The sequence below is a fragment of the Anguilla anguilla genome, chromosome 13 (assembly GCF_013347855.1).
Source record: "Anguilla anguilla isolate fAngAng1 chromosome 13, fAngAng1.pri, whole genome shotgun sequence".
In the NCBI taxonomy this organism is placed as follows: domain Eukaryota; kingdom Metazoa; phylum Chordata; class Actinopteri; order Anguilliformes; family Anguillidae; genus Anguilla; species Anguilla anguilla.
Genome location: NC_049213.1, coordinates 12,432,532 through 12,446,044, shown reverse-complemented (window position 1 = coordinate 12,446,044; position 13,513 = coordinate 12,432,532). Strand labels below are relative to the sequence as shown.

General features: G+C 44.0%; 1 protein-coding gene across 1 annotated transcript; it reads left to right on the top strand.

Annotated features, from left to right (window-relative positions):
• The first annotated feature begins 144 nt into the window (after positions 1-144).
• On the top strand, positions 145-13,225 carry prkag1 (protein kinase, AMP-activated, gamma 1 non-catalytic subunit). Its single transcript, XM_035388931.1, has 13 exons — positions 145-379; positions 3,925-3,976; positions 5,268-5,371; positions 5,877-5,958; positions 6,044-6,102; positions 6,348-6,393; positions 6,707-6,761; positions 7,039-7,165; positions 7,867-8,032; positions 8,238-8,275; positions 9,103-9,249; positions 9,680-9,779; positions 10,845-13,225. Exons 1-13 carry the CDS (start codon positions 371-373, stop codon positions 10,853-10,855), a joined length of 996 nt encoding a protein of 331 aa, XP_035244822.1. The 5' UTR covers positions 145-370; the 3' UTR covers positions 10,856-13,225.
• The last annotated feature ends 288 nt before the right edge of the window (positions 13,226-13,513 follow it).

Below are 13,513 nucleotides of genomic sequence, written 5' to 3'. Positions count from 1 at the left end.
TTGCATATGAGAAAGCTGCTCTTCCGATTGGGTAGATTTGCTACAGTATTCGGACGTTCACGCTCATTGCTGTCTATTGGAGCCCAACAGGTGGCGCTATACACCATGACATCGTCAGTGCCTTCTGGACACGCTCTTTGCTTCAGTCCCGTACAAAATGGCATGCAATGTACATGCGCAGTCTCTCCTCTCACCGGAAATAAACAAGGGGAAAATGTCTTGTCAAATAAGGATTTAAAAAGATAACCTCATACGATAGCTAGGCAAGTGGACGTATCGGATAGGAGTCGCAGAACAATAGCGTCCAACATACTGACATTTTAAGGTCGAAGTCGGCGCCCGTACAGAGTTGCGATCCGGTGAATGGGATATGGAGTGTGTGAGTAGCTGCTTCTATTTGCCAATAAAAAAAATCACACAGATAATGTTAGCTCCACTTATGATAGCTTGATTGGATTTGTGTAATTGTATACATCAGTGCAAATTGTAATTTGTTAGAAACAGTAACGCACATCTGACTGGCTATCTAGCATTTTCAGGTACCAAATGAGTAGTTTTCTAAAGGTTATTCGTTTCACGTTGATGTGTCTATTCATTTATCTTGTAACTTAGCCAGCTATATAATGCGTGATTAAACTTTGCTAGATTGCCAGCTCACAAGCTTGAAAACTGTACGTTGTTTTAGTTACGTGAACTGGCGACTAAACAAGCAAGGACTGCTCAAGAATGTCTCGATTGTCAGCTCATGGTGTACCTTCATTTCAAGGAATGTTGATTTGCTAGCCAGCTATCTAACTGGCTCTAACTACAGAAAATCCTTCAAATAGATTCAAAGTCAGTGTGACATGGACCTGGACATTTTCATTGTGAAATCCGAAGAGTTCGATTAAGATCAACTTACAGTTACAGAGAACTAACTAACTTGTTTGGAGGCTAGCATGAAGCCAACATTAAAAATATTTAATATTTGTTATAACTCAGAGGTAGCCTGCTGTAATGCATGATTTCATTGACGTTTCGTGATGCCGCCCAACCGTAACAACTTGCTAACTGTTTCATATCGTAATTTACGGCGTACATAGCCATAGCTATCTGACTCAGCAGGAACCGTACTGTACATTGGCTGACTGGCTAGGTAGATGGCTGCGGTGGTATCGTGCAGCGCGCATTTAAAGGTTGATTCTTAATAAGTGTCCCAAACAAAATATTTATATAGGCCACCACATTCAACACGGTTCTTCGCTGCCTCTTTCATTTACTTTTAAAAATGTCTGGTGTAATGTCAGGCAGTTTCTGCGTAGAGTACGTTCACAGTCGTTGTGGAAACTTTTTGGGTGACTTAAGAGAAGCCGTTTGATGAACTCAGGCTCACCCAGTCTGGCTCGTGCCCTTTGACTCCGCGCTGAATGCACAATTATGTGGAGGTTTCAGTGCATACAACACCAGCGTTTAACGGTGTGGAGTATGTTTAACTTCCAAATGTTCTAGAAATTATTCATCCCCATCTAGAAAGTTGAATTGGCACATACTTCTGTCAGCAGTCTGGGGTGGTGTGGACCCTTTTCTTTCTTGTGTGGGCGTGTGTGTGTGTTGGGGGCTGGGGGTGGGGTAAGTAATGGTCAAATTTCTTCAAAGAGCAAACTGTTCAGAACCCTGCAGCATTCCAGCTGATAGTCTTGTGTAAATATCACCTACAGTGCTTCGACCCCTAGTCTAAAGTGTAAAATAATTCAAAGTGTATTGAGAAAATTGAATCAGACCTGCCCAGCAGTGGAGAAATGTGTGATTTCCTTCAGTTGGTCTTGAGATCTAAATAGGTCAGTTTGATGGTAGATTTCCCAAATGGATGGTTTGTCTTATTGTGAAATTTAAACATAGGGGATGGTTGGTGAGTCTGGGTAATGTTTAGCCTAAGTGTTTATCACAAGATGGTGCTTGAGAAACCTTAAACTTATTTGTTGAATGACTGAAGACCGCTAAGATTAATTGACTCACGAAACTTGATGCTCAAGGCCCGACTATCATGCAAGAGTGTTTTCACAGTTGATGTATAAACAATGTGAGGAAAGCATGCAAGTACACAGAGAAGATACTGAACTGTGAAAGATTAGCATCACTTATCAGGTTCATAACGTTATGGTATAAAGAACGTGACCAGTTGAACATTCTGTGTGATGCGTCTGGCCAAAATATGGGGATATTGCTTAATTAATAAACCAGCGGTCAGTTCCTTCTGACATGTGATCAGGTGGATCTGATAATGATTCAGACCAACTGAACCAATTTCCTGTGGCATGACTCAGACTAAAACTGGAAGGAACCTGTCACATTGTTGGGAACTAATCTCATAAACTGCAACTTTCCTTATCAGGTTGTTGAGAGAGAGTGTGTGTCTCGGGTTGAGATGTATGAACAGTTAATTTGACCTGGGGTAGGACTACAACAAGAGTTTGGACAGGATATGTAATACACATGTACGCACTACGCGTCATGAGATTTGAATCAAATTGGGTCGAGTCACACATGAACAAAGAAGGAAAGTTTTAAAAAATGAAGTGAATTATACCGCAGTGAGAGACTCTCCACCACTTTCAGATTTCCAAACCTAATACGTTTGTATAACATTTTATTTGTGATGCTAAAGATGTTTATAAGCAGAAGTTAAATGCCAGTCTTAAATACCTTATCTCTATCCAGGGTATAAACATGCATGTATAGCCTGACATTCTGATTGACCTGATTGGTTAAGGGAACTTTGTCATGATGTCATGATTACCCGCAGTTTTCAGATGTTTTTGGAGAGGTCCTGTTGTTTTCTTGGTGATGGATGTAGTGCTGTAATACATGGCATAATGAGATGAGATTAGTTAGCGTGGGTGTTCCTTGTAGCTGACTTAGTCAGGAATGTCTTGAATCAGGAGGGCACCCCAACCTCATAGACTAACTGAGCACAACTCAGGAGACGACCCTTTCCTTTACTCCTGTTACTTTGGTTTATCCATTTTGAGCAATACCTTTGGAACTAACTTGGAAAGTAATTGGAAACCTCCTTACAGTAGATCACAAGGATTAATGCCCATGTAATGATTAAGCTTGAGCTTGCAATCCATGTTCAAGTCTAAATTTTTTGTTCTGGGTTGAATGGTGAGCTCATAGCTGTTGGGAAGAACACAAGTGCGATTGTGATGCGTTAATGGCTTATAAATAAATGATGTATAACCTCAGCATTTAGGAAACAGGGTGAACTGGAATGATATCCAGTACCTTTAACTATCCATGTGGCTTAACGGTAAGAGTGACGCAATGCTCGTAAAGACAGGTTGAGGCGAAGTGGAGCTTGGCGTTGTTGACATGAAAACAAAACCGTAACGTGGACTCCACTCTTGTCCTGGATGCAGGATACAGCGTCCACCATTTTGTTCTCGGCAGGTACTCAATCACCCAAAGATAGTGATGCTTCACTGCAACTGATTCAGCCCTTTTATGCCTAATTTAAGCTGCGTAAAAGTAGAAAATGCTGCTGGTTTCCAGAATGACTGGAACTGAGAACCCTGCTTAAATTAAGTCATATGGTCTATGTAGTTACTTGATGGATGGTGCGTGTGTGTAAGTGTTAAAAAATGATGTAACTTAGGACTGACCCTTGAGGGACACCAGTATTGAGGGCATGTGACTATTTTAACTTATAAGATGGGCCGAGCTAGACAATCCTTACATCCATTACAACCCAGGTGTATACCCTGATCCACATCATCAAATGTCCCATTCAAGATAGTTAAATCGAGTTGCAATTGACTTGATTTTAAAAGGCACAAATGTTACATGTATAGCAAGTCAAAAATATTATTAAATTAATAACGATGGATGCGAGTGTCCAGATGTTTCAGATGTGTAAATTCAGTACACTGCTTTTCTGTGTTTCAGGTCACAGCTGTTCTTGATGACTTGGAGGGTAAAAAGGACACCCTAGCGGAAGGTAGGAAGGGTTGACTACACACTGTACTGATCTTTTATACCTATGTCAATTGCAGTCTGTATAAGTGAAATTATGTGTGTGCATATATTTCTGTTCTTTGGCACATGACGCCACAGCCCGAGTCATCATCACACTGGGTCATAGATTATAGTTATTTGAGAAATAGCCTCTTGCATCACTGTGCCAAGGAGTACAGCGCTTTTTGTTGATAAGAATTAAGTCTTGCCATAAGCAATCCTGGATCGGGGGTGGGTTTTGCATTGTATTAACTGGCATGTTGACAAAATCTGCCATGCTTGACGGTTTTCTGACCAGTTGTATGGGCTGATTGTTGACATGGACAAGGCCTGCGGCCTAATTTTTTGGCATTGCATCCTTCATTCCTAACAGGAGTCTCCATAGTGAGCAGGAAGGGCCTAACTGGCTGCCACGACAAGAATGTTCAATCTGTTTATTAAAAAAGGAAGGGAACATGATCCGTCTTTGTTTGGCCTCCTTCCGTGTAGGATGCAATGATGTATCTGATGTTTGCAGAAGTGATTATGGAAAAGATTTTGGCTACATGTGACTGCAAATCCCACAATGCCTTGCTTTGAGCAATGGAAAGGGTGACAGAAAATTTGATGTATGAGTATATAGGAGAAAGTTGCATTTTGCAAATGTAACGCAATCACAATGCCGGGTCACAAAGAGCCACATTTTATAGAAATGTGCGATAACGGGAACAGATGGCATGCAGCAAAGGAAAGATAATCGTAAATGAGTAAGTGAATAAAAGAAGACAAAAATATACATTCATATTGGAATTTTTGTGAAGCATTGTTCATAATTTAATCTGGGTAAAAATATAATGGAAATTAGATTGACTATGTGCTGGGGGGTTTCAGTATCGCTTCTGAAAGATATTGCCTGGAGTGGACGAAGTTGTCTGAATTTTTATCACTTTGTTATCACTTTGTTTCTTTGTATTTCTGAGGTACGACTGTATATGTAAATGTGTACAATGTATGTTCAATCATTTTATGTAAAATTCAGGAGGCTTCTTCATTAGTCGGTAGATGAAGCTCTGTGTGTGTGCACGTGAGTGTGCATGTGTATGTGTGAGAGAGAGAGAGTGGGCGACCTTCTTATGGATTTAGATAAGGGGCGAAAGGAAAGGGAAAGATGAAGTGAGGAAGGCGAGGAGGACATGAGATAAGAAGGACGTCCTTACAGATGTGAGATGGTCAGCTGCTGCATTTCTGTACTTCTCATCTGTGCTGTCTTTTTACTTGTTCCTCATTTCCTGCAGTGGAGTTTGAGCACAATGTTTACACTCGTTTTATGAAGTCTCACCGCTGTTACGACCTGGTGCCCACCAGCTCTAAACTGGTCGTGTTCGACACGTCCTTGGAGGTAAGATTTATTGTGACATTTATTTGTTTAGCAGGCGCTCTTATCCAAGGCATCTAACATACTGTAGCTGGCGATCTTTTACACATTTTCCATGTAGACACGACACACTTGTGTTGGCTTGGCTGGTGAGGTTTGCTGTGTTAATGGTACAATAGCAATACCCTCGCTTGGAATTGAACTTGCGACCCCCTGGGTAAAAACATGGTTCTGTAACATCGGTGTCACTCTGCTACGTACCGTGCCAGGATAACTGTCGCTAACTTTAACCTCTAGCACAGGAACAGAAATGAATAAAATCAAATTCAGTACCGTCAAACGCCTGAAGAGAAAGGGAAGCTGTGATTAAAATATGTAAAAAGTGAAATAAAATTTTTTTTTTTGCTGTAAGGCTACAATATAAATGACTTCTCTTTCTGAGTTATTACTATTAGTACGACAGCTTCTGCAAATAATCATACCATTATTTTTTATGAATTAACTGTACAAATATGTCATATTTTCTTAGGTAAAGAAAGCGTTTTTTGCTTTGGTCTCCAATGGGGTGAGAGCAGCACCACTCTGGGACAGCAAGAAGCAGTGCTTCGTGGGTAAGACGACGCTCGCCTCACTCTGTCAGACAGTCACAGTCTGCGTCCCCGTTGTCTTATGCTCTAACTGGGGTTTCCATGGCAGGTATGCTGACCATTACAGACTTCATCAACATCCTGCACCGTTACTACAAGTCCCCTTTGGTAAGAGCTCTCTATCCACGTGCACCAACCAACCTCAGGTTGTAGTTCAGTCAGACCTCATGTCCTTGAAAGGGTCTTTCTGTGGGGGGATGATGTCACTGCAGTGCTGCTCACTAAAGATGTGCACTTCAGTCGGCTGTGGCGTTGGGGCAAGGCACATGCATGCGTTTTAGAAGATGAAGATCAACATGGCTGCCGTGTGTCACTCTAAATCCCAATCGCTGCGTTCCCTCCTGTCTTTGCAGGTTCAGATATATGAGCTGGAAGAGCACAAGATTGAGACGTGGAGAGGTGAGATGATAATGATGATGATGATGATGATGAAAGCAAATGTATCATTATCTGTGTATTCACGCATATTAATTAATTTTGTATTATGCAGCAAAATTATTGGTACTTTTTTAGTCCTTGTGGTTTGGGACTAGTAATGGGGATCATTATATCAGTTAAAGTATACATACATTTAAAAAAGGGGTCTAACCCCTGGAATAAATGTATCTTTTGCTCCATCGCTCCTGTGTATCAGGGTTAGGGGCATAAGCACTTCCTGTAGTCTGGTGACGTGCCCGTCAGTAACTGCTGTCCGTTTCTCCCCGACAACCAGAAGTGTACCTCCAGGATTCCTTCAAGCCCCTCGTCAGCATCTCCCCCAATGCCAGGTAAAGAGGTTCCCCAAAGAACGCTATCATGCCACTGCTAACGCTGCTCCTTTGCAAACGTCCCTGCTGTAAAACCACGGGAGCCATTTTGCACTGATCAGTGAGGCTACTTCCCGAAGGTATGCTTGGTGTATCACGGCCTGTTGGTGCGGCGATGCACCAAAGATACATTTGGAGAAGTTTGGAGAGTGCCGTGGTGTGGGTCTGCATGTACCGTCATGTGTGGGGTGAACGGTCTCTCCCCTCCTCTCTCCCCCCCCCCCCCCCCGTCGCGCAGCCTGTACGATGCCGTTTCCTCGCTGCTGAAGAACAAGATCCACCGGCTTCCCGTCATCGACCCCCTGACGGGGAACACCCTCTACATCCTCACCCACAAGCGCATCCTCAAGTTCCTCAAGCTTTTCGTAAGTCTCCCCGCCTCCGCGGCACCCTGTTGGCCTGCCTCCGCCAGAGCGTGAGCCGGTCAGACTCGCAGACGCAATCGGAATCGTCGTTGCGTTGTGACTGCGCCATAATCGTGACCGTGAGTGTTCGAACGGTCGTTTGTAAAATGCAAGGAGCTGTTATCTCCAAAATGCAAGGAGCTGTAGTGCAAGTCTATCTGTCTATCTATCTGGAGCAGCAACTGGAGATGTTTGAAATTGTGTGGTGTTGTGTATTCACTAACTGGGGGAGAATTACAAATGAGGTGGTGAGGGATGTGAATTGTAAAACAGAATGGTTATTTACTTACTTTGTTCTTTCTGTTGATTCCTTGAAGTACTTAGTCATCGGGTTTTTGAATCTTCTGTCATGTTTAGTTGAAAGGATTACTTAATTAAGTATTTAAAAAAAAATCAATCTATCTATATCTATCTTAATTATATATCTGACCAAAAAACAGTGTAAGGGGGTTGAACTCTCACCAAGAAAACAGTGTAAGGGGGTTGAACTCTCACCAAAAAACAGTGTAAGGGGGTTGAACTCTCACCAAAAAAACAGTGTAAGGGGATTGAACTCTCACCAAAAAACAGTGTAAGGGGATTGATCTCTGAGCCGAACACTGTGTTTAAGGGGACTGAACCGGAGGAATAAGATGTCCTCCCACTTCCTCTGGCTCAAACAGATCTCGGAGATGGCCAAGCCGGCGTTCCTCGGCCAGACCCTGGAAGAGCTGGGCATCGGCACCTTCCACAAGATAGCCATGGTGCGTAAGGACACGCCCCTCTACACAGCGCTGGGCATTTTCGTGGACCAGAGGGTGTCCGCACTGCCGGTGGTGGATGACAATGGTACGGGGGGGGGGGTTTGGGGGGTGGGGGTGGGGGGGGGTTAGGGTGTTCAGGTACCGCGTGAGGGTGATTACACACAAACATGCTCACTCATCAGGATAGGTTAACAGGAGCTAACCCTGCTAATGTAACTTTGATGTTAAAGACTGCAGACTGAGGTTTATTTTTTAACCCTGTGGCCTGATGAGTTTCATCTTCCTCACAGGGCACGTGGTGGACATTTACTCCAAGTTCGATGTCATTGTGAGTGTTTCCCTCTGTCTATGTGTGTGTGTGTGTGTGTGTGTGTGTTTGTGCATGCATACGTGTATGTGTTTGTTTGTGTGCGTGTATGCGTGTATTTTTCTGTGTATGTTTGTGTGGGTGCGTGTGTGTATGAAAGTGTATCTCTACTTTTGTATCCATGTGTATGCGTGTACACTGTGCCTGCAATGAGTGTATCTGCGTGTAACAGATAGCGTAGCAGAACTCCATCGCACTGTCAGTGTGGAAGCATATGAAGTGTACAAATGAATTAATGGAGTCCAGTCCACTTTCACTGTAGCTCAATATCCTGTTTCTGCTTTTAGCCATCAGCCCTGAAGAGAAAGGGCATTGATTTTTCTCTTTTGTTACACACAGGCTATTCATAGTGCTTAGATCATTGCAGTGCGCTTGTGGTGGTGGGTAAATGCAGCTTCGCTTGTTTGCTTAATTATTGACCAGTCGACAGGAGGTCAGTAATCTGCTGTCACAGCAGGGGCTGGTGAAACCGTTCAGCTCTGCAGATGGTTTCTTTCCTGTCTCTGGGGGGTAGCCACATATTACTGGACACTGTGTGTGTGTGTGTGTGCATGCATGTGTGCTTGTGCATGTGAGTGCGTGTGTGTATGCGTGCGCGTTATTGTGTGCCTGTGTGTCAGCGCGTGCGTGTATGTGTGTGTGCGCGTTTGTGTGCCTGCGCGTACAAGTGTGTGCGTGTGCGTGTGTGTATGCGTGTGCGCGTGTTTGTGTGCCTGTGTGTACAAGTGTGTGCGTGTGTGTGGTCGTGTGGTCGTGTGGTCACTGGCTCCTCCTAATTCTCCGTGCAGAACCTGGCCGCGGAGAAGACCTACAACAACCTGGACGTGACGGTGACCAAGGCCCTGCAGCACCGCTCGCAGTACTTCGAGGGCGTGCTCACCTGCCACCGCCACGAGACGCTGGAGGCCATCATCAACCGGCTGGTGGAGGCCGAGGTGGGCGGGGCAGTACGGGGCGGGCGGGGCATTTTTACATATGCAAACGCGCGAGTATGCAAAAGCGCACGCAGTCAGACTCATTTGAAGGACGGTTTGACCAAATGAAACCCAGTACTCAAACAAAGAGACAGGGACAGAGTGCTGCTCAGTGTGGGGGAATGGCTGCCCATTCTCACTCTTATATATTTTTTTGTCTCCTCCCCCCTTTTGTCTTCATTTCTCCTCACATGCTCTTTCGCTCTTTTCTTTACATCTCTTCTGTGTTCCACTCATTTTTCCTCTTTATCTTTCTCTCTTCCTTCCTTCTCACCCTCCTTCCTCTCCCCCCCCCCTTCTCCTCTCCAAATTTCTCTCCCTCTACTTTTATGGCTGCCTCTTTTTACCACTTTCTCGCCTCTTTCTCTCTCTGCCACTCTCTCTCTCTCAGGTGCACAGGCTGGTGGTGGTGGACGAGCAGGAAGTGGTGAAGGGAATCGTTTCCCTGTCGGACATTCTCCAGGCACTGGTGCTGACCAACGGAGAGGAGGGTGAGGGCCCTGCGGACGAGGGCGGGGGCATTTACACAACTGTTCTGCAGCGCCTCTCCATAACAGTTACCCATGTCACACTAGCGGCTGGAATGTCTGCAGTGTTTCTGCTTTCTGCAAATTATCATTGCCTAACAGACCTACTCATAGCGCTGCAACCCATGCCCCAGTCACAAGACCCATGTGACTTCTCAAGCACACCCGTCCTCGTGCATCCTGCTAATGCCAGGTCCAGATCCCAAACAAGTGCAAGTCTGTCTATTGTGAAGCTTATATAAAGCCTTCACTACAACACTTAACATAGTGGCAAAGACAGGAAGTGACATCACTCGTAGTAGTAGTCAAATTACATTTGGCAACAGTTTGCTGGTAGTTCAACTTCAAGGAGTGGCAAAGACAGGAAATGACATCACTCGTAATTGTAGTCAAATTACATTTTGCACCAGTTTTCTGGTAGTTCAACTTCCTTCAAATTTGTGTGGTGGTTGTAGAAATTAATTGCATTTTGAGGTGTAAATATTTTCTCATTTTGGTCCTAAAATATATTTTTTCCAACCCACTTTGACCAAATACTTCCTCCTCTCTCTCTTTTCCCTCTAATCTTGATCGGTGAGAAGCACTCTGCTCCACTGTAGTCGCCAACTGCCAACTGCCGATTGCCACACATTGCCGGTTCTCCCCACTGTGCTGTATAATGGTTCGCCCCGCGTGCAAAAGCATTGCTAACACATTGCATCATGTCTGGGGAACATGATAATAATTTTTTTGCTAATTTCTTTTACAAAGTAGTTTGAACTGCATGTTTTGTAAAGTAATTGTAGTTTTGAAAGCTGGAGTCTTGGCTGTAGTTCAACTACTTTCATTGTGAGGTAATTGGTAATTTGTACAGCAATGTTTTCAGAGTAGTTTCCCCAGCACTGCTTGTCATACGTTTTGATATTGGTCATGGTAACTGTGGTGAGTGTGAAGGTGTGGTTAAAGGAAATGATGTTATGGAATCCTGTGGTCACATCACTGTGGATTTGCCAAAAAGGTGTATCATTTTTCTTTCTTCTTGTTTTTCAGGAACGGCTTGATGAAAGGATGGGGGAAGGGACAGTCTTCTTCCCTTTTTCTCTGTCATCTGTGGAAAAGGTGGAATACTGGAGAAGGAGGGAGGGTGACCGAGAGGAGGAGAGAGAGGGGGGGAAGGGAAATGTGTGTGGATGCCCTGTTAATATTTTCTGAACATGCCCTTATACCCACACACACACACGCACACGCACACGCACACACGCACACGCACACACTCACACACACACTCTCTCACACTCACACACACACACACACTCTCTCTCTCTCTTTCTTCTTTTTCGCATTGCAAGCGGAGGAGTCGATAGATTTTTACCGTGGCAACGCAGGTCGGGGGCAGCACATCAGAACCCGCACAAATGAATGTCAGACCAGCAGAAACCGTCAATCGCTGTCAATACTTTTGTACACCTAGTGCTGGAGCTGCAGATTAGGGGCATCTTGTTTTTTTTTTGTTTTTTTATACCTAACATTTAGGGGATCAATTCCATGTTTAAGAACAAATCTTCCATTCCCATGTTTTTTTTTAGATCATTTCGTCCATGTTTGGAAAGGGACCGCTAGCGTGAATAGCGCTAACCGCGGGAGGGAACCGTGTTCCTGGTGTTTCTCTGTAGACCATACTGAGAGCTCAGCGAAAGGCCCATATTTGGAAGTTACTTCCACTCCGTGCTCTGTGTAGCAGAGCTGTACTGACATTTTTTATCATTTTTTTTTGGGGGGGGGGTAATGCTTGGTAATGTGAAGTCCTTTGTCACAAAATTGGCATTATTGTTTCAATTTCTATTCATTTCATGGATTGCTTTTTAACAGACACAATGGCTGAATATTTATGTAATTATGAGATGTGGGGTTTTGATCATTTGTTTGGTATTAGCTTTTTCACCCTATGATTATTTTACTTATTTCATTAAACACTTATTTCATAGAAAGGATTGAGATCCGTGCCCCCGGATTGGAATTGGGTTCATTTAGTCATTCTTGTAAAGTGCGGTTTCTTGTTACTTGTTGATCTGTAGTGCAGTTTTATTTCATATCTTCTGGTGTAGTCTGATTATCTCCTGCCTGTGACTCGAGGTCAGGCCGGACCGCGGCGCGCCCCTGCCGGGCCGACAAAGCGAAAGTAGCCGAGTCCCGTGAACACGTGGGGCCGAACGGCTATGGTCTGGCACCGGGGCGGGAGGCCCAGTGCGTCCTGACCTCGTTTTGTTAACCTTGCTCCTGACGTGTTGGGAGATGGCTGTGATTGGACTGTACGACACAGGAGGGGGCGTGTCCCAGCCCTCTCAGTCTCCCACAATACGGGGCAGAAAGGCCTCTGTGATCCTGAGACCAAAGTTCCTCAGACACTGGTCCTGGACACCCACTGGGCCGGCCCGTTTTCATTTCACCATTAAAATCTACAACCAATTCGGACCCAAGCAATTCGGTGAAATGAGTTAACCGTTCGATCGACCGCTTTAACTGTTCGATTAATCGGTGAGCGATGCCAAAAACCCGCGGACCCCGTGGTTCTCAAACACCCAGGGTCGAGGGACCCCTGAAGTTACATGCCGGTTAACCTCCGCATGAAAACCCATTTAGGAAATGTTCAGCAATGAACCCTTTCTAGGCACGGTTCCTTTTACTTTTACTAGGAAAACATAGGATATTGAAATTGGTGATAATACATAAAAACCTAACCAGCCCCTTTGCTTTAGAGGTCTAAAAATGGCCAGTTTTTTTACCAGCATCAGACTTTCACAAAAGATAATTCTGTGAAAATGAAATGATACATGAGCGTAGCTGATCTTATACCACGGGTATAGGTTAGGCTCGCTCTGGCAATAAGACTGGGCCGCTCTGGGTAGTTTCAGAGCTCTGGCCAACCCAGGAGATTGCATGCAGAAGAAAAGCACAGTAGTGAGTGGGGTAAGAGCACAATGTGTGGACTGTATCGTGCGTCTGTGTGCACAGATACGAGGAGCGCAGACTTAAAATACCGAGTTCACAGTCGGCACCTCACGATTCCCCTGAATTTTCGTCAGAATGCCTCCAAAACACTTCACGATCGTTAAACCTGCGCAGCACACCCTGAGCCAAACAGAAGATTTCGTTGCAAAGTACACGTACTTTTGTTTTCATTTTCAGCGGTTCTTGAAATATCAGTGGGGGTGTCATGTCAGTTATCAAGTGCTGCAAGAAAGGGCGGTATGTGGGCAGTTGCTGATGCCCAATTACATTTGCTGTTTTTATTCAGAATGGACATATTCCCTTCGTTTTTTTCAGAACTATGAATAGACATGTATACACGTGTATATATCAGAACACCCATTTTTTCTATTCATGTTAATTTTTAATTTGATGCATGACAAATAAATTAGATTTTCTTTTTATTTGGCTGGCCTCACTCATTCTTCATTCCAACTATGATTGCAATCCCAAAATTTTAACAAGCTGCTAATTTTTCTTAATTAGGTGCTTTTCATGTTTAGAAGGATTATTATTTACTCTCTTAAGCCACATTACAGGTATGTCAGAAATAGCTATGAATGTTAAGATAAAAGTCCCATTTGTACATTATGCTATATTGCAAACAACTGCATAAAATGTGGCAACAAAAATTTTTAACTGATCAAATTTAGGACTGAGGGAAATAGGTGCCTAATTAGATTGTCTGTGAA

What these genes read in the sequence shown, in the direction of transcription:
- prkag1 (XM_035388931.1), top strand. An exon ending in CAAGATTGAGACGTGGAGAG is followed by an intron (nt 6,394 to 6,706) that starts GTGAGATGATAA and finishes CCCGACAACCAG; the next exon opens with AAGTGTACCTCCAGGATTCC. An exon ending in ACTCCAAGTTCGATGTCATT is followed by an intron (nt 8,276 to 9,102) that starts GTGAGTGTTTCC and finishes TTCTCCGTGCAG; the next exon opens with AACCTGGCCGCGGAGAAGAC.